Here is a 22,499-nt window from a genome sequence, read left to right on the forward strand (position 1 = left end):
GGTTTGCTGTTCTTCGACAAAAATGGCATAAATGTTGACGAAGAAAAAGATATATAAAATTTAATCAAATTGACATTTAGTTAATAGAGGAAATAGTTCAATCCCCCTCCAAGAATGGTAAAATGAAAATTTTGGAGGGTACGATTCCCAATTTGAGAAGGGGCAACGGCATAGAAAGGCAAGGACGTAAGTGTAGTATAAAAAGTGCAAAAATAAATGGAACCGTATAGAACAAGGGATTTGAACCCGACGTGAATCGAACACGCAACCTTCTGATCTGGAGTCAGACGCGCTACCATTGCGCCACGGATTCTTTGTATTTATTCGTTGGATTTTATTATATTTGTAACATATTAAATATCTGACTGAAGTTAAAAATCCAATTAATCGTGTCCAATAATTTTACTTTTAAATTAATTTTCTAAATATATTAATTAATTTTTACAACAATGATGAGTTACAACTACTGGAGGGAGATACGTGATCATTACCACATTTCTTAAAACAAAAATTCTTCCATAGATATACGCTTTGAATTTGCTGTTTGGTCTCTTTAATTAAGAATGAAAATATTCAATTTGTACTTAAAATAGATCAAAACCCCGGACAGGAAAAAAAAAAATCTTCTCCAATATTCTCTGTAATATTTCTAATTAATGAATTGTGATTTCTTTTACTTTTTTACAATCGATATATAGTAAATTTATATTGGTTGAAGATTTTATATAAAAAAAATGCTACATAACATTTAAATAACTATTTAATGAGGCGGTCTCACGAATCTTTATCTGTGAGACGGATCAATCATACCGATATACACAAAAGTAATAATCTTAGCATAAAAATAATATTTTTTTATGGATGACTCAAATAAGAAATCCGTCTCACAAAATACGACCCGTGAGACTGTCTCACACAATTTTTTACCGTAATGATTAATATAAAAGCTCATGGTCAAGCATCAACAATAACTCATTGCATCCATTTCAACCAAAACCCAGAAAAAAGGGAAAAAAATTTCTCATCACATTAACTTCATTCACATTTTTTTATTAATTTTATTCACATTTTGATAACGAAAAGATGTGGAAATTTCCTAATTTATTATAATTAATTAAGACGACTAAATCTTAGTTCAAATCTCATTAATTGCTTACTCAAATGGTGGAATACCCCTTTTCTTGCAATTAATTTGGCCACATTTACTTTGAATTATTATTATAATACATGGATGTTAACACACTAGAAATGTGAAAAATCATAATAAGAAATTAAAAGTTAAAATTATATAAATTTTTTAAAGATATTTCATTGAAAATAATTATTCTTCAATGTTGTAAAATATTTTAATGTGAATAATCTTTCCTTTTAAGATAAATTTAGTTACTAATTCATAAAAAGATATAAGTGGATAGATACATGTGCATATTTTTAAAAAATAACTTCAAACAATTAAAAACTCGTGCATTGTTTATCTTTACAATTCTTTATGAGGATTTTGATTAATTGCATGCTTGATTTGTATAGAACACATTCTATCATAAAGCAAAAACTTGTGTGAGACGGTCTCACGGGTCGTATTTGTGAGACGGATCTCTTATTTGGGTTATCCATGAAAAAGTATTACTTTTTATGCTAAGAGTATTACTTTATATTGTGAATATGAGTAGGTTTGACCCGTCTCACAGATTAAGATCCGTGAGACGGTCTCAAATGAGACCCACTCCTATCATAATATGATCTTACATTTAACAAAAATTCCATTTTGATTAATTGCATGTTCGATTTTTGTATAAGATGTTCATGTGGATTTATTTGATTTTATTTGGAGTGTGGGATATTTTAAAAGAGTATGTCTCTTGTGAGACGGTCTCACGAATCTTCATCTGTGAGACGGGTCAACCCTACCGATATTCACAAAAAAAAAACCCTACCGATATTCACAATAAAAAATAATACTCTTAGCATAAAAAGTAATATTTTTTCATTAATGACCCAAATAAGAGATCCGTCTCACAAAATATAACCCGTGAGACCGTCTCACACAAGTTTTTGCCATTTTAAAATGATCAAAATTAGCGTAAAAATTTATTTATTTGTGAGAACAAAATTGAGAAGATCGACGGAATAATTATAATATACCTTTAATTTTCAGGAAAATTAAACAGATTCTTTTGTTCAACCGTAAGCACTCCAAAAATACTCAATTTGCTTTCTATTATCACATGCAATCTTCAAAATATTTTCGGGTTCAAAAGGGAATATAATCCCAAAGATAAAGTATAAGCTTCAACTCCATTAAAATAGACATTTATTTATTTTAAAATCCAAAAACTTGACAGATATAAAATAACTTTGAACGAAAAAAAATTATTAAGATTGAGCTATCTTATCTTTTAGTAAATTTGTAATTCTGTGAATTTAAAATGATAGACATTTAGTTAGAGGTGACGAGGAGAAGTAAACAAAATAAAGAATAAAACAAAAAAAATAATATTAAAAAGTGTGAAAGATGTGACAATTTTCTTCAGTTGATAAAATCCGATCACCCCAACCTTTCGTTATTGTTTTTGATTTTCAGCTCATTTTTCATCATGCTCATCAGCGATCGATTCGGTTCTGTCTATGGATATCTCCATTCAGTATATCTTTAAAAACACAGAAAACATGGATGATTGCATGCAAATTCAGAACAAAGGTAAGCATTTGAGCTGAACTTTTGAGCTTTTATTATTTTGTTATGCATATATTAATCTTGATATAGAGTTCCTTTGTTTTAGCTGATTTAATGTTCTTTCGGTATGATTTGTTTCAGATAACGGAGAATGCTTGTCGGCTCCAAAATCCAAGTTTGATTGAAAATATCATATTTTTCCACTGGTTCGGTGCTTTTCCCTTTTATTTATGTGGCATCTAGGGTTGCTGAGCAGCTAAGTTCTCGGAGGTTGCCCTCTTTTTTCTTTTTATTTTTTTCGCATTTACCTTACCTACTCATCTCCAAGTCGTGGAAAATTCTGGTCCTTTTCTTTTACTTCATTGTTATGCACATATATACCATAAATACACTTTAATTAGCTGGGGTTGTTCTTGTGTTGTTGTCAATGAAGATGAATAGTGGGAAGATCTTGCATAACAGTCAATAAAGAAAAGAAATAGCGGTGGATATGTTGAGTGGGAGTCCGTTCTTGGAGAAGGAAAATTGTTGATTGAGCTGAAAATACCTAAAGATGGCGGAGAAGAGGTAATGGAGGATACCGAAGATCCGAATATTGAGGGGTTGCTGCAGAAGGATCAGATGAGCCAAAACAGTGATAAACTTAATGTTTGTGATTTATGCAACAAAACTTTCAAGTCTGGTAAAGCTATAGGGGGTCACATGAGAATTCACTATCAAAAGGGGAAGACGAAAATTTTGATTTTCAAGATTAAGCTGAAAGTCCATCAATCTGTGATGTTTAAGAAACAAAACCCTCGTGCAGAAGAGGACAGAAGGGTGACTAATTCGGTGAAGATGGAGCGTGAGAAGAAGAAGAGTCCTACTGGCGATAATCGTGCAGGTGCAGTTGATATTGACGAGAGACCAAGTTGTCCAGTTTGCAGAAAAAAATTTCGCTCGCTGAAATCTGTGTTTGGGCACATGAAGAAACATTCAGATAGGAATTGGCGGGGTAGTCGACCACCTTCAATCGAGAAGACGAGCTCTGATTCTTGTTTGTCGTATGATGAAAACCCCGAAAACAGTGATCAGGATGAACTTTTAGCTGATAGTGGGAATGATAGAGGGGTTGATCTGACAGTGTATTTGAGGGGGTGGAACTCGACAGCGAGGAGAGGGCGGAAACGTCTGAGCTTGGAGATGAATGACTTGCAATCGAAGGAGCTCGAAGCTGCTGCTGGTCTAATGATGTTGACTGAGGGAGATTTGGAGAGTGGTCTTGTACATAGTAAAAAGGGTAATGAATTTGAGGATGTGAAAGTTTATGATGTCAGCTTGAATGATTACATGATCAAGAATATGGGCTCGAAAACGTTGATCAAGAACAAGAAGAAAAGGAAAAAGGTGAAGCTTTTTGATTTACAACCACCACAAAATGCTACTCCGGTGATTCCGGAGAAGCCTGTTGCAAGCCCGTTCCCTGAGAAATATAGGTGCGGTACATGTGAGAAGTCATTTCAAACTGGCCAAGCATTTGGTGGCCACATGTCAGGACACAACAAATGCACGGTTGTAATCAAGAATGTCATTCTTAAATCTGAAAACACATCTAATCCCACCCCACAAGAAACCAAAGAAAATGACTCAAAACAATCCATGATTTGGAGCAAGAGCAAGACTTCGCAAGAAATTGATCTCAATAAACTTCCTGCATCAGAGTGCAGCAATTTGTAAATTATTTTCCTTCCCATGTTCTTTCAATTTCTAGGTTTGCTTTTGGTATTTTTTTTCGGTTTAGGTCAGTTGACAATGCTTGAAATTTAGATCTGAAATAAGAACCTTCGTCTCTAACTTTTATTGTCGTTTGGTATGGTCTTTTGTGTTTATTTTATTACTCATGGAGATTGACTGCCTACTAATTTTATTGTGACACGAGAAAGAATAGACACGGCCAAACCTTTTCCTTTTGTTAAAAATATAATTTCCTCAAAAATTCCAAGAATACACACAACACAACAATATTATTCGAATCATTTTGATTTAAAAATAACCATGCACCTTAAAATTTACGAGGACATAAGAAAATAATGGAAATGCAGCATTGAAAATCAAAGGCCTCCATGAATGTAGAGAAACCTCAACGGCTTTCCAGCCCAATTCTCGTTATTTTACGAAGAAATTCACGAGTGCCGATCAATACTTTTTGACGTTTTGTAACATATAATCTCCCCCTACCAGAGTTGTCAATTCTTTATGCTATATATTAATTCTCCTCAATTCCTAGAGTCGCACACGACTTCTATGGCTTTAAGTTTTATACCCTTTTCAAATTCTTTACGACAACCGTCGACGGAACTCGCAGTTACTACGATTTGGTGGGTAAATCGAGATCATAAAGCATGTCCGATTATTTCAAGCAACTGCATTTCGAGAAATTCCATAGAACATGACTTGAAATTATAATAAGGCCAGTTCAAAGATTTAGATGTAATGCATGAAACGGCCATTGCATTAGAAATCTATTTTCAACTCTTATATGTTTCAGATCGGAAAAAAATTAAATCGCACGGGAATGGAGCAGAAAATATTGCTTAAACTTCAGTATAAGCATCTTCATGCCCAATTTATTTTATGTTCATATCATCAATAATAGAGTTCAAAACTTGTGCAAATACCTGAGTGCTGCTGAATCATATATATTTTACAAACCGAAACATGGGTTCAAAAACCCGAATCTAAGTATGTTACACACGGGGAATAAGAAAGAGAAGATCTCATGGCACTAAGTGGGAACAAGCCCAGTATATTTTGGTGATTCCTGGAATATAAAGATGACTGAGATGACTACCAACAATACAAGCTGCACGGAGAAACATGACATGTACTTACCAACCCTCGTCTGAAGTTTCAGCATTTCGTCCGCACTTGCAGTGTCTTCACAAAAAGTTTCTAACCTTTTGGCTTCTTTTTCAAGCACAGCGTCTTTCTTCACTGTATCTGAAGGCAGAGTTCTTTGTTCTTCCAAAATAGTGACTTGATCTACGGCATCCCTCAACTTTTGGACTGTCCTTGACATAGCGAGACACTCCACTTCAGCTTCTATCTTTCGCTTAAAGAGGTCCTCAATTTCTGTTTCCACATCTATATTTACGGACTCTATAAAGGATAAGTCTTGAACCAGATCAGTGATTGTAAGATCTTTTCCAATTTCACTAAGCTTTAGCACCTCTGCATCGATATGATGAAAGGTTTATAAAATAGAGACAAAACAGAGCCCATAATTAGTTTCATAAAATTCGACCAACTTCATTAATCCATTCAGATAAGTAATAAAACACAGTTATATGTCTTTTGGTGTTGCTGCGGCCACATCTCACCTTCAATTCACATTCCTGCAGAGCTTATTTATGAAAGAGAAAACATAATGAAAATGACAATTAGCATGCCTAGAAAAAAAAAAACTCAAGATGCGACTACCTTTTTCTAGCATTTCCATGATAGATTGGAGTCCAAAGATAGATTCAGCAAGAGGATCCATATGCATAGAGGAACCATTATTCTGGCTCCTATCATCTTTAGCCTCCCAAGATGAATCAGCACCCACATCTTCAGTTAAGGCATCTTTGTATCCTCCCTCTCCATTTTTGTGAAAATCATTGTGAAGACCGTTGCTAAGTTGATGCTCAATGCCCTGATCTTCATCACCACTCTCTTCATTGTAATCAAACGATTTTTCAGTTCGAATTCCATTTCTTGTGTAGGGCATTCCATGCATAAACACAAAATTGTAGCTGCGCGAGTCAGATTCTGTGCTGGAATGTGAGTTCTCCTTCTCGATTTTGACTTTCCCTCCCTTGGAACTCTTACCAGTGTCAATTTTACCTTTTCCTTGCATACCACGCCACACTGAGTGAGTCAAATCTTTTACACTCAAACTAGGAATCCTACTCTTATCATGTAAAACTGCTGATGCCTCACCCCTTATTCTGGGACTACTTTCTTTGGTTGAAGACTTACTTCTCTGATCCTCACGATTACCCAAATCTGTCCCGGCAGAGAAAGAGGGTCGCATCTCCAACCCAGAATCATCAAGTAGAGCAAAATCATCCGAGCTTCTCAGCATCGCATTAGTAGATGAAACGGAACCATCACTCCTTTGCTTTCTCTCTGGATCAAATTGCACTCTTTTACCTGAATTCCCACCCAAATTCAACACCTCAACGATAGTCAGGCTCCCAGTCTGAACACTACTGTCCCCGACCTTATTCGGCTCCCTCTTGATCCTTCTCCATTTCTTTAATCCACTCCCTTTCTTTGTCATCGTAGAAGACGGAGATACATCATGATCGATCACCGAAGTTGGCAAGCTCACTGATCCCAAAATTTCACTTTCCTTTCCCTTCGTCTCAGATAGTGATCCACCAGGACCACTATTTTCCTCTACACAAGACCCATTATTCTGAACCTCAGCTTCATCGAGATTTCCCAAGTTTCCTACTGCAAAAACATTATCAACCCATTCATTATTTTCAACAGATTCGAGCACCGAAATCTCACTTTCCAAATCCATCCAGAACAAAACTGAGCTAATTCCGACTTGCATACATAATAAACTTCCAGATTCCCCCCACTACTGTGCGATCAAGATCGGGGAAAAAAAAACCAAGATTTACTTGGGCACGTGAAATTATCGATAACAGAGGCAATTCTCCAAAAGAAAAAGTAAACATCCAATCCAATTATCACCCTCGGAATCCAATAAAATTCAATCAAACCAATATCTAAGCGACGGAAATTAATCACTCGAGACGTATTGGTTAATTAAACGTACCTCCAGAAACGAACATTCGGGCAAGAAATGAAATCCTAGCTGGGGATGGATTTGGGCATTTGTAGACGTAAATAACATTATTCGGAATATTTACAATTTGACCAAATGAACAAATACAATGGAAGAAAGGGAGATGTTGATGGGACCCACAGTATGGCCCATAGACAACAAGCGTGAGTTGTCCAGTGAGCTGGGATACACTGATTATGGCTACCTTCTTTTACATCTTCTCTTTTTTCCTTTTCAAGAACAAATAAATAAATATCCTCAGGAGATTGATTTAAATGATTTAATGTTGTATTATATTGTGATTATAATTGTATATATTAAAATTCACTCTTGCACTGTGGACACAATTGGATCTGGCAGTGACTAAAATCTATTATATATATGGCAATTGCAATTAAGTTAGGTTTCAGATTGATTTTTAGGTGAGATGGTGACAAAAGTAAACTGCTTTTTTAAAACAAACAATAAGGCATTAGTAAAGTAATGACTAATCAAGAAGATAGAAATTTGAATAAAATACGAAATACATTTACGATCGAATAATTTGGTCGGGAGGATGTCCCGACGAAGCTCCGACAACACTCAAGTAAATAAATACAAATGAATGAGATTTGACTCTCCTCGAAATACAAATAATAAGTTACAAATGAAATGAGCAATATTTATAACAAGAAATGTTGGGGTCCAAGAATATTTAGTAGGGAACTACGTGTGTGTAACTCACGTGCTTCTCCGCAAATGGCTCGCTCTACTAGGACAAGCGCTAGGGGCGAGCCCTCCATGGTTGAGCTCCTCACCCATGCTCCTCCTCTGCTTCCTATCTCTTCAACTCACCCTTAGCTCCTTGACACTTCTTTAGTTCCTTATTACATCCTCGACTTTCTAACTTTTAGGCTCTTCCTTAGCTCCTTAACACATCATCGGCTCTCCAACTCTCAGGATCATCCCTAGCTTCTTAGCACATCATTGGCTCCTCGGCTCATCTCTTGCATGCTCGCTTTATTAATCGTGACACCTCCTATCTCGCCTCCACCCATGACACACCTTATAATTTTTATTATCCCTTGTCAAACACAATTGACTACTTCACTACCCTCTATATTTTAACTCCTTAGCACACTCTCAATTGATTAGCTCATCCCTAGCTCCTCAACACAACCTCATCTACTCAACTCACTTGCTCGCCCCGTTGGGGCTAGCCCACCCTGAGGATTTCCCATCATAGGTGAACTATGGGGTGAGATCAGGGCCTAAGGCTCGCTCCCTTGAGGCTCGCCCACCGTGAGTAAGCTCATCATCCATGCTCTTCATGCTCGAGGCAACACCCATTCATGCTCCTACTCACGATCATCCTCTCCCCATTTCACCTTCACAAGCCATCCTTGTTCAAATAGAAATGGATCCAAGGTATAAGATTTGATTATTGGCTCTGGTTGGACTACACAATGTGATGGGCCCACTAGTGAGGTATCATCAGTCATTTCCTCCCAAGTCGAGCTGAATCAAAAGTTCAAAGCTAGATTATTTATGTAGTTGGGACCTTGATTGTTACTTAGGCTTCAAATTTCAATAAACACTGGTCGATTATTCACTCTCGCTGCGTCAAACTGGAAGCTAATGACAGTAACTGGAAAAGCTGTGTGTCAAAAGCTGCCCAGATATTAAAGGGAAAGCTGGGGAGGAAGAGTGCAGGGGATAATGAAGTTGAAATGTTTGAAGAGATACCATTTCCAAGAAACAGATACTTCGTGGGGAAGGAGAGAGAAATAATGGAAATTGAGACTGCCTTTTTCGGGTTTGGAGGTTATTTGGAACAAGAATGTGCGATGGAAGGAAATTGTGGTGCCAAACCAGGGCAATCTGAAGGTCTAGCAGATGGGGAAAGTGATGCTGACACTGTTACAGGAGACAAATACATCAGTTTGAAGGTTGAACGGTCTAAAGAACCTAATTTAGAGGCATGAGTTGAACCCATAATCGGAAAAAATTCTCTGAAGAGACCGAATGCAAGAAATGTAGAAGTGCGAAACACAAGAGCGGTGGCAGCAGCATTGCGTGCATAAATGGATCACCAGGGGTTGGAAAGACAGAGCTAGCATTGGAATTTACTCACCAGTACTCCCAAAGATACAAGATGGTTTGATGGGTGGGAGGTGAAGCACGATATCTCAGGCAAATTATGCTGAACCTATCTCTCAAAATGGGATTGGATGTGACTGCGGATGAAGAGAAGGATAGAGGCAGGATTCGGAGCTTTGATAAACAAGAATCTGAAGCATTCAAAAGGTTTGAAAGGGAGATCTTCAGAGACTTGCCATATATACTAATTATTGATAATCTCGAGTCTGAGAGTGAATGGTGAGATGGAAAAGATCTACATGATTTGATACCAAGAAACACAGGAGGCACCCATGCTATAATCACGACAAGGCTCTCTAAAGTTATGAATTTGATACAATGCAGCTTCAGCTGCTGCTTCCATCGGATGCTATAGCATTGGTGACATGAAGAAGAAGAAGAAGAAGAAAGGAGTATCCGGCTACAGAACTAGGATTTCTGCGAAAATTTGATGAAAATCTGCAGGGATCAAGTTTTGGATTGTGGGTGATTGGTTCCCTGCTTTCTGAACTTACGGTTACCCCATCTGCTCTATTTGAGGCAGTGGACCAGATTCAATTCGAATAGTTTGAGCACGACAGATCAACAATTTTGCAGAAACAATTGAAAGTCATGTCCTTTTGTGCTGCAGTGTTGCAGCAAGCAAATGGAAGTAGAAATTTCCTTTCTTCAAGAATGCTTCAATCAGGAGCATGGTTTGCACCAGCAACAATCCTTGTAAACTCATTGGCTGCGGCAGCAAATAGCATAGAGTTCACCAAAACAAAACATGCAGAATGGATCAGATGTCCGAAACTCAATTTCGCTTGCTGCTTGGGTTACTTAACCAGCCAAACTTGGAGGAGTGAAGAAGATTCAACACTTCTCTTAGTTAAATTTGGTTTGGCTAGACGAGCCAACAGGCAGCCGGGCTGCTGGATTCAGTTTCACCCTATAACTCAACTATTTGGTAAAAGAATAAATGGTTTGATGGCTGCAAAGGCAAAAGTCCAAGGAACTTGGAAAACCGGGAATCCACTAACAAATTCTGACCACTTATGGACCTCGGTGTTCCTAATTTTTGGTTTCAAATCAGAACCTCCGCTAGTGCAACTTAAGGCCATCGACATGGTCCTCTTCATAAAGAAAACAGCTCTCCCTTCAGCAATAAGAGCCTTCACAAACTTCTCAATGTGCAACTCAGCATTAGAGCTATTAAAGTCTGCACAAGTGTGCTCGAAGTAGTGGAGAAGTCTTTTCTGTCGCAAGTACAAGGCCACAGATCGGTTTGCTGGAAGAAGGCCCCGCAATAAAATCAAAAGGTGGATGAATACATATGGCAAAAGGTGACATTGCTGAAAGCAATATTACTGGAAACCAAGGCAAAGTTGCTGCTAAGGGGCGGCCATTTTCAATGTGCAGAAGAACTTTGCACGACTACGAGGATTGGAGGCAGTTGATTTAGAAGATATCAAGCCTTAGAAATGCAATATTACACCTGTATCGACTTTCGTATATTTATATATGTAAATAAATAAATAATGACACCACTGCTAAATAACTTTTTCCCACATTTTTGAATAATATTACATTTACCCAAAGAATAATCAATTATGTATGACGTGAAAATGGAGCAAATTGTATTCCCATAACCACGGTTTGGTGCACATTCGATCACTGAATGCAGATATGTCAACGGGAGGCGAATTCGAAGATCGCAGCTTATTGCGCTCTAATTCATCGGCGTCCGACGGTGATTTGGATCGAAGAGGCAGCCAATCACCACCGGGGGAAAACATTAGCTCAAATAATAAAGGGTGCCTCCCGTCGGATCTTTTGAAGTGGTTGGATCGCGGGTTATCGGGTTCGGGTCGCAGGTTATCGATTAACCTTCGATCGGATAAGGACCATCACCGACTCCCTTCTCCGTCTTCGCCTTCTACTTCGAATCATCTTGTCAGTGCGGATGCCGATTACGGCGATGATTCTCTTGGGAATAGTGCGCCACCTGAATGGGCATTGTTGCTCATCGGATGCCTTCTTGGTGTCGCCACAGGTCTTTGCGTTGCCGCGTTTAACCGTGGGGTTAGTTTAGAAGTTCCAGGTCTTTGGTTTTGTGTTGATTATTTTTGTCGGTTGATGGACAAATTTGGAAATTTTGTTGTCCGTCAGAGTTTTGGATTGAGTTGGCTGTCCGATTATCATGTTCAATGCTGAGGTACTAAGTTAAATTTCTGCTTAGGCAAGGTCAGAAAAGAGGTGAGAGCTTGAAATGATGGCCGGTTGAGATGCGCGTACGGCTTGTGAAATAAACCGTGTAGTGATGCAATTTCACTGAGAAATTTGTTATCGTGACAAACTAAGGTATAGTTAGATGGCAGAAGTTGGATGGAATACGCTTTTCACTGAAAAGTTTCTGATGTCCTTCGGTTTGGTTGGGGTTCCGGATGGATGGTTTAGCATAAAATTTAGCATCCTGATTTGATTTTTTGGTTCAAGTGTGTGTGGATGGAAAACCCGTAGATTTAGGGTTTATTGGAGCCAAGATTTTTGCCCAGCGGGTGAAATAGTGTTAAAATTTAAATTAGAGGGGCCGTCATACTTTTTTTGGGCTGGGGTTTTATTACAAGTGGGTCACAAATAAACGGAAAATCATTTTTTTTTTGGATGCATCATACATAAAAAGATATGAATCTATATTAAAATAAGAAAATGAGTATGGTGCATTCTTTTATTGCTATTTATCATGCAGATACGAGAATTTAAACTCTTAGCATTTTATTGGCTTAGTCTTAAAGACTGTGGTACCAGCCTAGATATCACTTCCGCTAAGTCCCTTAAATCAGTTGCGGCACAATGAGGTTTCTTTCATATATTTTTTCAACTTTTAGTTAAAGTGAAATTAGTAAAGTTGCATTTGACATATTGAAATTAGTAGAGTTGATTTTGATGCAAGTAATGAGAACCTTTCTGGTTTTTGTTCGTAGGAAAGATTGGAAGATGTCTGATGATATGTGTTTCTTGCAGGTACATGTGATACACGAATGGGCATGGGCTGGTACACCGAATGAAGGTGCTGCTTGGCTTCGGTTACAAAGGCTAGCTGATACTTGGCATCGGATTCTTTTGATACCAGTTTTGGGTGGAGTTATTGTGGGTGTTTTGCATGGTCTGCTTGAAATTTTAGACCAAATAATGCAGTCCACTTCTTCCCTAGAACAAGGCTTTAATGTGTTTGCTGCAATCGGCCCCATAGTGAAGGCAATCCAGGCTGCTATAACTTTAGGCACAGGTTGTTCTTTGGGGCCTGAGGGTCCGAGTGTAGATATTGGAAAATCGTGTGCCAATGGTTTCTCAGTAGCGATGGAGAATAATAGGGAAAGGAGAATTGCTCTCATTGCTGCTGGGGCAGCTGCTGGAATCGCTGCAGGTACCCCACCTACTATTTTGTGTCATGCTTCTTTTAGTGTTATCCCCACTGTTGGTTTTATGCCTTATTTTTAGATTCCTTTTTTATTATCAAGTTTTCCTTTTTTTTTCCTTCCATTTTTCTTTATTTCGTGATTATTTTTTTTTTTTTTTTTTTTTTTTGTTTTTTTTTTTTTTTTTTTTTTTTTTTTTTTTTGTTGGTTGTTTTGTTTTTTGTTGACTTGAAGGATGGATCAGGAATCTTTTTACCGGGAAAATTCCATTGTTCTGTCAACTACTGCCACAAAACTATGTATATGACTTAGTGTCTTCTTATGTATATTTTTTTCCAATCTTCATGGTAGATAGGTTGTATTAAGTTCCAGTTTCATTTCAGGTTTCAATGTTGCAGTTGCTGGATGTTTCTTTGCTATAGAAACCGTTTTGAGGCCTCTACGTGCAGAAAACTCTCCTCCATTTACTACTGCGATGATAATACTGGCTTCTGTTATCTCATCTGCTGTTTCAATTGCTGTGCTTGGGGAGAAACAGGCGTTCACAGTGCCCGCGTATGATTTGAAATCTGCTGCTGGTATCTGATCTGATTGTTGTTTTTTTATCTGGATGTTCTGACTGACTAATGCATCATTCTGAATCAATGCACTGTCATGCTGCCTGTGAATGTTCAATATTTTGCTTCTGCTAATCGTAGTTAGGTTGCCATAATTCATCTAGTCACTCGTTTTTATGTTGTTGGTAGAAAGCATACTTGCTGAAAATGTGTTAGGTCACCTTTACTATCAATTTGCTGTTTTTTTCCAGATCCGTAAATAAAAAATTACAATAGTCAAAATAGAGTTTATAAAAGTTGCAATGGGCATACCTAAACAAATACTACATGACACATTATCATACTAGACATGTCTTTGTTAAAAAAATTTAAATGCTCAAGTAACTTCCAATGTTTATGAAACTGCTGGCCTTCTCTGGGATTTCCTTAATATTATTTATCCTACAGACCATTCACGTAGAGAAATAATAGTTGCTTTTTTTATATATATAGGAAGAATAATAGTTGCACGTCAACTACTTAAAAAACATACTAGCCGGTGGCCCAGTGTGTGGTTGGAAGAGAGTTGGTTATTGTGCCATGAACTTTTGAGTAGAAGTTTTACCTGTTTAATTTTGCTGAATAGTTGTGCATGTCTGATCAAACATTCCTTTTTTTCCTCAGAGCTACCTTTGTACCTTATATTGGGAATGCTCTGTGGAGTAGTAAGCGTCGCTTTCACACACTTGTTGGCTTGGTTCTCAAAGGCGTTTCTGCTGATCAAAGAAAAACTTGGGATCCCAGATGTAGCGTGCCCTGCTTTGGGGGGTTTAGGGGCTGGGTTAATAGCTCTCAAATATCCTGGAATATTGTACTGGGGTTTCACTAATGTTGATGAAATTGTTCGCACTGGAAAGACTGCCTCAGCACCTGGAATCTGGCTTCTAGCTCAATTGTCTGCAGCAAAAGTGGTGGCCACTACTCTATGTAAAGGGTCTGGTCTTGTTGGTGGCCTATATGCTCCGAGTTTGATGATTGGTGCTGCAGTGGGTGCTGTATTTGGGGGCTCTGCTGGAGAGCTTATCAACTCAGCTATTCCGGGAAATGCTACCATTGCCGAGCCACAGGCTTATGCATTAGTAATGTCCTACATGCTTTTAAGTTAAGCCATAGTTCTTTCAATTGCTTTTTTTTCTGTACAATTTTACTGATTAACATTGCATCTGCCACTATCGAGCTCTGTTGCAGGTTGGAATGGCTGCAACATTAGCTTCTGTTTGTTCAGTCCCCTTAACTTCAGTTCTTCTTCTCTTTGAGCTGACTAGAGATTACAGAATATTGCTTCCTCTCATGGTAAGTCTCAATCAGAGAATATAGACTCTCTTCTACTTGTCTGTGTTTTCTGGAAATACCGTCTTATTCTGCAATAGTCGCATGAACTCTACTTGTTGCAATGTTTTGATTCATATGGGCGCCGTATAGGTTTTTTCTTGCCAGACAAGTTGATCTCTCCAACAAGTGTTGCAATAGCATTATTTTCATAATCGGTGTGCATCACCCTGTTACTCTGAATTTGGCGAGGGAAAGAGGTGCTTTATGATGGAGTGATGACGTGATTACTCATGTTACTAATTTAGAATACCGTTTTCTGATTTTTTTTATGAATTGTTTTATTTGCTTACGGAGGAGATGATATAACTGGGCTTGTCTTATTTACTTACTGTAGTTTGTTTTGGCACATTTGTGCTAAATTGTGACACAGGCAGAATATTGTATACGCTATGCCATAGAACGGGCTTACATGTTTTCTTACGCATGCAGTAATACCATCTTTTCTTCTCTCTTTTATCACCAAGTTATTTTTTCGAGTGTGTGATTATTTTAAATAATCCTATAGAAGCCTCTGCAAGCATGTGTTAATGGTCTGTTTCAGTACATAATGTAATGTCTTTCTGTGTTTGGTGTCTGAACTCCTTTATTAACTAACTGGTCCCTGTTACATTTATGATGTAGAACCTAAATTTTTTACTCAGTGTTATTGAAAAGTACATGTATATATGCCTTGTGCCTATTGATATATCCCTATTGTAATTTTTTACTTGTAATCCTTTATTCATAATGTGGTAACTTCATTTATATGTGGCACTAGGGGGCAGTTGGACTAGCAATATGGGTGCCCTCTGTGACAACTCAGCAAAAGGAAACAGAGGTGTTAGATACAAAGCACTCTCGACTCGCTTATTCGATTCTTTCACCATCTGAAGACAAAAGTGAGGATACAAGGAGAATCACTGGTGAAAGGGATGATATAGAACTCTCGATTATTGGCAATGCTAGTAAATATCAACCAACATATGTTGAAATTTTACTAGATAATTTAAAGGTCCTCTCCTGTCCTCCCTGGTAGAACTGTACCGGGAAAGAAGCCACTTTTCCTATCATATTTTTTTTATTTTATTTTTGAAGTTGGATCCTTGAAGTTTCTATTATTGCTATGAAAAATATTTAGTATTTTCCTTCAATTATCAGGTCTCTGAAGCTATGTCAGACCATTATTTGAAGGTTTCTGCTTCCCAGAGTCTCAGAGAGGCACTAAACTGTATGTGTGATGGTCAACAGAATTGTGTCTTTGTTGTTGATGCTGATGATTATTTGGAAGGAATTTTAACTTATGGTGACATTAAACGATGGTTGTTCAATAGGTCTGGTGACCCTTCCTCCTGGAGTACAATGGATGTATGTTTTTGTAATATGCTAATTATCTTCTTAAATATCTCATGGGCATGTTAAATACAATTTATTGTATAGATTTCCTGTGTGGAAAATATAGAAAATTTGTTGGTCATTTATTTGCTATGTGCTGTACTGTGAATTCTTTTGTAGGTAGACACATGCAATGTCTCTTCCATGTTTACACGTGGGATAAGTTATCACGGACGAAAACGTGGACTTCTGACGTGCTACCCAGGTACTGATCTGGCAATGGCTAAGCAGCTAATGGAGGCAAAAGGAATAAAACAATTACCGGTGTTGAAATGGCCTAAAGATGCTATAAGAGAAAAAAGGTGCAGGGTTGTGGCTGTTCTTTATTACGATTCGATCTGGATTTGTCTAAGGTACTTGCTAGTTTATTCTATATTTTCCATCATTTAATTGTCCTGTTTCTTTTGGCATGCCGACCTCTCTTTCATACTTGAACTGGAACTTGTTTCCAATTTATCCCGTGATATGTGCTCTTTATTGTTAAAACACGTTCCTACAAGTTTCCATTCAAGATGCTTTGATGGGTTTAATTTATTTATATTTATTTCCTTGTATTTCTCACATGGAATGAGGTAAAGAGTTTTTTGTAGTTCTGTGAAGGGCTATAATAATTCTTTAGATAGATGATTTTATAAATTTTAGTGTTGCTTGTTTTCAAACCCACTATTATTATTTAACGTTTTCACAATCGTGTTCCATTTCATTTCTATTGTTTGAACATGAACGACATACTAAACTATTTTCAAATGTATTTTAAGAACGTGCCACTTCTCTGTAACAAAAAGATGCAAGTTTATTGTTTTTTTAATGCCTATTTGGTATTGGCTCTATTCAGGATCGCCCTTGGTTTGGTTATGATCAGTAGTAGTACTATTTTTCCTTGGTCCATAAACTTTCGTTAAGTTTATAGTAAAAATCCTGCTTTATTTTATCGAGAACTTAGCATCTGCTATTCAAAAATTTGTATGTCACCTACCATTCATCACTTTCATTAATTGCTTCTTCTGGATCGTGTGTAGAGATGTGATAAATCACAGGAAGTCACTCAACCAGCAACAAGAAGATGATTCGGGGATGATCGTCATAAATGGTCGTCAATGACGGTGATGCCAATAATAACCAGAAATGGACATTTTCTTCACAAGGCCTCGGTGAGTTTCTTTTGTAGAAATTGCTTACCTACTGGGATTTTGTATCACAAAATTGTATGGCAGGGGGACATCCTTCTCTCTACACTTCCCTTAAAAAGTAATTTAGCCTCACAGTTCTTGTAAGTGCTATTTATTGAAAAGGTTTTAGTCAATCTATGATTGTGTTGGAAAAATAAGACGCTCGAATTTTACTGTTAGCTAGGAACTTGTAAGAGTTTTAGGGTCACGGAACTTTCTTGGAATTAGCCTTTGTAGAGTTTTATCCTCTTAATTGTTGGAAATAACGTACTCTTAATACCATTTGCCAGGTATGTTACTTTCTTCTTATTTCTATAAATTAAGGTCATTATTTGGAAGAAATTGTATCGCGTTGCTTAGAGCTTTACCTGATCCAATGCACTTCTCGTTATCGAAGTGAGACATAGATAAATCATAAATCTGAAAATTCTATTGTATCTAATATATCATATTAATAGTTCAAATTTTTAAATATCAGATTCTATTAAAAATTTCTATATTCATTTAAAAACATATATTATAAATAAAAAATAAAATCAAACGCACCATATTCTTAGTAATCTGAAAACACATTTCCATTAACATTTTCCATGCACATAAATAAGTAAACAACAATTATACTTGTAATTTTGTTTGAGTTAACCTAGGACAGGAGAAATCCCATTCCTAGACATTCCTTCAACGAATGAAGACATTTCAGGCTGTCCCCATCGAACTTTTGGTGAAGATTTCAACAGAAACTCGTTTCTTCATGAAAACTGTTCTAGTTGTGTTTTCACACATATAATTTGCATAAACTTTAGGGCCTTTATATGAGGATAATACGAAAGAAAACACATTTTTATATAAAAGCAGCTCGACCACCCCTCCGGCTATGTCTATCATAAGCAGTGTTGAATTTGTCAACCAGTTCGTTCATCGTGCTGCCAAAAAACCAAAAACAATAAAGTTAGATGAATGAGGCTTTTACACGCCACAAGGTTAATCGGTTCTAAGTAGATGAAGAACAAGATTTGATGGATCAAATGTCAAGAAACCTTTAACTGCAGATGCCAATCAGTGTATCAGGCATCTCTAACTCCCCTACCATTTCAACATCAATATACCAACAAAATACTCAATAAGAAAAATACCAGGATGACAGACATACCTCGAACAATTGGTGAACATGGCAAGGTATGTAATCAATAAAGTATCATTATATTCCTGGAATTCATTAAACTGAATCAAATTTGGGATCATAAAATAAATAGAAGAAACTATTTCATGCATGCATAGATGTCATGCGAGCCAACAGACAAGATTTACTGCAACATTTCTAATATTTTCAAACAGATGACTTCTCCCTAAATTCTAAGAGAATGGAGAGCACAAATGCTGGCAAATTTTAATATTAGGAAACCAAAATCCCCGGAGCACTGACCATCAAGAAATCGTCTTGAAATTTTTCAGATTCAATGGCCGGTAATCGTCTCAGTAGACTGGATACTTGCCTCAGCAAAGAATTCTCCGATGGGATTTCCCCTGAAAGCATCAGCAATGCTGGTGAACACAACTAATAAAAATTGTAATTCAAAGATAGTAATTGGAATTCAGTAGTCTCAATGGTTATCTATCTAATACCTATACACATCAATTGTGTATGATAAAAACTGAACCTCTCATCAAACCAATGTTGAGAAAAAACTAAGCTAGTCTACGATTTCTTCATTCTGGAAGTTATTGATATAGAACATATAAGGATTCGGAATTTCTTTATTAGACTCTTCTCATGCTTCAGAAAAATAATAAAAAAATATAGAGAAGAACACCAAAACATTGTATACAATTTTTATAACTGAGATTCATTGGTAAAACAAATTAGGTGGATAGAACGTAAACTTTCAAGAGCGGATAGTGGTATTTCAGATGATAAATACTTATGTTCACGTAGTCCTTTATGTTCTTTGACAAGTCATATACAACACATCATAAACAATAAGAGAAAAATAACCACATATACCTTTTTGCATGGCGAGAAGATAGTGATGGAGGACTCTGATTCTACTATTCAGCATCTTGATTGCACTGTGTATGCCAGTAAGGTGAGCAGCCACTACATAAAAAGGTAATCGTAAACCCTATATGCCAGTGAGTCATGGAGGAGTGACAACTATCATTTCAAGGTAGAGGGAGGGAGGGACTACGCCGAATTTTGGAAATTATCAGAAAAGAAAACACTCACACTGAGTTGCAGCTGAACCTCCATCTGACGGTTTTAGATGGGCTACATGATCAACCGATATTCTCTCTGCTTCTACTGTCTAGCAAGCACAAAAAAGACAGACAGTCTCATATAGTCTATTGCTTGCTCGAAACACGACCAAACAAAGGAAAGAAAACGAAACATACCTCTATGGTGTAACTTGACCGAACAAATATAAGCTGGGGGATGCTATCAATGACATGCAACTCTTGAATGACAATAATTCATCAGGAGAGGGAAGAAAAAGATAGAAGCTTAGTGTCAGATAAACTCTGTGACTGAAGTATGGTAAAAGAGCAACCAAACAGACGTAACAACCATGAAGTTCATCTTTTGGATGGAATTCTCTACTACAGTAAAACCACACAAAGTAGAGATACTGCTTCAGTTGCCAACAACAAGGCTATGGTTTCCTAAAACAATAATAAAGGAAAAGATAATATTGTTTCCTCCCAGGCTTCTTGACTGAAATGCAAATGGCTCAAGAACCAGGATTACATACATGAATGAGAATATTCATACACCCAGCTGCATATAAGTTTCCATCATTTACATCTTAACAAATCTAGATTATTTTCATTGCTTACTCAAAAATAAATACAAAGATGTCTGCATAGAGTTCTATCCCACAATGTTAAAATTTCAAATGATAAAAGATAGGTCTTTCTACAAAGGAAGAACGATGAAACAGAACCAAGAAAAGACACATAAGAAGAAAACAGTTAAAACATGGTGAGAAGCACTGAAAGAGCATATATAATGGATCTTATCAGAGGATATAGATTTACAAGCACAATCCTGATAGAAGGATTAAATAAATTGCATAAAAATGGATACAATGCCGAACTTGGAGACCAAATAAATGGCAGGCTCGCGGGAACACATACCACTTTCAAAGATTGTAACAGGCAGATCTTTCTGCGCAGGATTAATTGAAGGATTGATAAGAACATAAACAGGGCTCTCGTTGATATCCATCAACTGTTAAACACAAGAGGTTACTCGTTAGAGTCACAGAACTAGTACAACTTTTGTTAATATAGCACCACAGAAACGATGAAATGTGTGAATGCCTCAAAAATAGAAGCAACAGTTTAACAACATACTCGGGAACCATCTGTGGTTTGGATGTGAATACTTGAATGACTATCAGGGAAACTTAACTATGGTATTTTCTCATCAATACTTGTTTGTGCAAGTCCACGACAGGACAGATAGACCCTTTAAAGTACATCAAGATTTTCCACTTGCCATTTTTCTCTTTGTAACACATTAAGGCTCTCCAAACTATTATAGGCTAACATGAAGCTATTCAACAGGAAAGCTGAATGAATCTTTGTGGAGCTGACAAACAATGAGACAGACTCACAGCTTTATGAATAATCATATCGGATTCTTGAGCATCGCTCCCAGTCGAGTACCATCCTAGAACATAAAAATGCGGAAATACCTTCTTATCTGCTCAGTAGACATCAAACATAATTATTTTCAGCTCCTTCTACCCATATAATTAAAAAAACACGAGAAAAGAAGTAAAAAAACATACAAAGCTCTTGTTTTTTCTCAAGAAAAGCGCGGTCGAGGGAGTAGGTGGAGCCGTCATAGAGAAGCTCGAAGCTGTTGAAGATCTCCACCGTCCGGCCGCGCTGGACACCGATTACACAACCAAAAACTCGCGGCGGGGGGGTAGGATGCGGCGACGCGTTGTCGACTCCGTTGGGCGCGGGAGCAGACTGTGACTTGATCCGAGTAAAGTGATCGGAGATGTTGACAATGACGAGCGGATGGAGCTTGAATGTGAGGCCGCTGCTGGAAGACGACGCCATCTTCTCCCTCGATCTAAGTTTGAATCTCCACAGCTCTCCCCTGCTTTTCGAATTTCTCAGTGAAAACGAGGGTTCACAAAGCTTTACCCTTTCCCTTCGTTTTTTGGCTGCTCATGCTCTCCAATTTCCTTCCCTATTTATTACCATCAAACATTTTTTTAATTAATTATTTTAAACAATTAACTATTTCAAAATTTATATTTTATTAATATTTATCTATATTATCTATATTATTATTATTATTATTATTATTTGATTTCATAATTATCCTTCTCGTTCCACTAAAAACCTTTTCAAATCTATCCTTCAAATCTATCCATCTTTTATATAGAAAAAAATCTATACAAAACTTCACTTTTAAATCGAACAATTCTTCTAATTTGAAAATAATTTTGTGTTAATTGTTTAATATTATTTGATCAAATTAAAAATAATAATAACACGTGCAATGCATGTGTATTTTTTACTAGTTTGATATAAAATATTTGTTTTCATATACGATAAATATTTTGTGTGAAATAAAATAAGATTATGTTTTTTTTAAAAGGTAAATGAAAATTTGAACATGTCAAAATTAAAAAATTTAAAAATGTTATTTTTATCAAATTTTTTAAAATGAAGTAAGAAAAATATGTAGATATGATAATTTTTTATTTTAAAAATCCATTATCTTATATTATGTAGATCATAAATTTAATTTTATGTTCTGGNTTCATCCTCCAAGACCCAGGTTTTCTATTAATTTCTAAACACGGTCTCACCGCTTCACCGAAGATTTTGGGGCATGATTGATTTTTCTTGTTCGCTTTCAAGTTATCTGATAAAATTGGTGGATAGGACTGACAAGTATTGCTTTGGGGACAGCGTGTTTTACCTGATATATTCTTATTTATGATCTGACGGAAACCTCTAAAACTTTCTAACTTGGGTTGGGTATTGAAATTG

General features: G+C 36.8%; 4 protein-coding genes, 1 non-coding gene and 1 pseudogene across 7 annotated transcripts; 3 read left to right on the forward strand and 3 right to left on the reverse strand.

The window, feature by feature from the left end:
• Positions 1-241: 241 nt before the first annotated feature.
• On the reverse strand, positions 242-313 carry TRNAW-CCA (transfer RNA tryptophan (anticodon CCA)). Its single transcript has one exon. It is a non-coding gene; the product is annotated as a tRNA-Trp (tRNA).
• Positions 314-2,568: 2,255 nt separating this feature from the next.
• On the forward strand, positions 2,569-4,493 carry LOC140985247 (uncharacterized). Its single transcript, XM_073453039.1, has 2 exons — positions 2,569-2,698; positions 2,816-4,493. The coding sequence occupies exon 2, from the start codon at positions 3,245-3,247 to the stop codon at positions 4,388-4,390; it is 1,146 nt and encodes a 381-aa protein (XP_073309140.1). The 5' UTR covers positions 2,569-2,698; positions 2,816-3,244; the 3' UTR covers positions 4,391-4,493.
• A 779-nt stretch (positions 4,494-5,272) lies between these two features.
• LOC140984751 (WPP domain-interacting protein 1-like) lies at positions 5,273-7,563 on the reverse strand. Its single transcript, XM_073452361.1, has 2 exons — positions 6,134-7,563; positions 5,273-5,884 (listed from the first exon to the last, which is right to left on the reverse strand). The coding sequence occupies exons 1-2, from the start codon at positions 7,257-7,259 to the stop codon at positions 5,439-5,441; spliced, it is 1,572 nt and encodes a 523-aa protein (XP_073308462.1). The 5' UTR covers positions 7,260-7,563; the 3' UTR covers positions 5,273-5,438.
• Positions 7,564-7,605: 42 nt separating this feature from the next.
• LOC140983978 (uncharacterized) lies at positions 7,606-11,053 on the forward strand (annotated as a pseudogene).
• A 107-nt stretch (positions 11,054-11,160) lies between these two features.
• Positions 11,161-17,798, forward strand: LOC140984031 (chloride channel protein CLC-f-like). Of its 3 annotated transcripts, none has more exons than XR_012176530.1 (9): positions 11,161-11,678; positions 12,621-13,023; positions 13,399-13,593; positions 14,236-14,690; positions 14,800-14,904; positions 15,701-15,934; positions 16,081-16,287; positions 16,439-16,667; positions 17,334-17,798. XR_012176530.1 is itself a non-coding variant. In XM_073451185.1 (9 exons), exons 1-9 carry the CDS (start codon positions 11,283-11,285, stop codon positions 17,413-17,415), a joined length of 2,310 nt encoding a protein of 769 aa, XP_073307286.1. In that variant the 5' UTR covers positions 11,161-11,282; the 3' UTR covers positions 17,416-17,795. The 3 variants fall into 3 exon arrangements, 2 of the variants coding, with proteins under 2 accessions (XP_073307286.1, XP_073307287.1); XM_073451185.1 differs by having other exon boundaries at positions 16,435-16,667; positions 17,334-17,795; XM_073451186.1 differs by having other exon boundaries at positions 11,453-11,811; positions 16,435-16,667; positions 17,334-17,792.
• A 413-nt stretch (positions 17,799-18,211) lies between these two features.
• LOC140985120 (COP9 signalosome complex subunit 6a-like) lies at positions 18,212-21,676 on the reverse strand. The gene is made up of 9 exons (XM_073452875.1): positions 21,275-21,676; positions 21,098-21,186; positions 20,616-20,709; positions 19,875-19,936; positions 19,708-19,786; positions 19,486-19,578; positions 18,907-19,007; positions 18,634-18,689; positions 18,212-18,406 (listed from the first exon to the last, which is right to left on the reverse strand). Exons 1-9 carry the CDS (start codon positions 21,552-21,554, stop codon positions 18,325-18,327), a joined length of 936 nt encoding a protein of 311 aa, XP_073308976.1. The 5' UTR covers positions 21,555-21,676; the 3' UTR covers positions 18,212-18,324.
• Between the last annotated feature and the right edge of the window lie 823 nt (positions 21,677-22,499).

This window comes from Primulina huaijiensis, chromosome 9 (genome assembly GCF_012295235.1).
Source record: "Primulina huaijiensis isolate GDHJ02 chromosome 9, ASM1229523v2, whole genome shotgun sequence".
Lineage (NCBI taxonomy): Eukaryota > Viridiplantae > Streptophyta > Magnoliopsida > Lamiales > Gesneriaceae > Primulina > Primulina huaijiensis.

Bases quoted from the DNA above. Each gene is read 5' to 3' on its own strand.
- LOC140984031 (XM_073451185.1), top strand. From the start codon at position 11,283: ATGTCAACGGGAGGCGAATTCGAAGATCGCAGCTTATTGCGCTCTAAT. The intron at 13,024-13,398 runs GTACCCCACCTA...GTTTCATTTCAG, and splicing joins AGCTGCTGGAATCGCTGCAG to GTTTCAATGTTGCAGTTGCT. The intron at 14,691-14,799 runs GTAATGTCCTAC...GCTCTGTTGCAG, and splicing joins AGCCACAGGCTTATGCATTA to GTTGGAATGGCTGCAACATT.
- LOC140984751 (XM_073452361.1), bottom strand. From the start codon at position 7,259: ATGCAAGTCGGAATTAGCTCAGTTTTGTTCTGGATGGATTTGGAAAGT. The intron at 5,885-6,133 runs GTAGTCGCATCT...ATATCGATGCAG, and splicing joins CATGGAAATGCTAGAAAAAG to AGGTGCTAAAGCTTAGTGAA.
- LOC140985247 (XM_073453039.1), top strand. From the start codon at position 3,245: ATGGAGGATACCGAAGATCCGAATATTGAGGGGTTGCTGCAGAAGGAT.
- LOC140985120 (XM_073452875.1), bottom strand. From the start codon at position 21,554: ATGGCGTCGTCTTCCAGCAGCGGCCTCACATTCAAGCTCCATCCGCTC. The intron at 18,690-18,906 runs GTCAGTGCTCCG...AATGAATTCCAG, and splicing joins TTCAAGACGATTTCTTGATG to GAATATAATGATACTTTATT. The intron at 18,407-18,633 runs GTATGTCTGTCA...GTTTTTTGGCAG, and splicing joins ATGTTCACCAATTGTTCGAG to CACGATGAACGAACTGGTTG.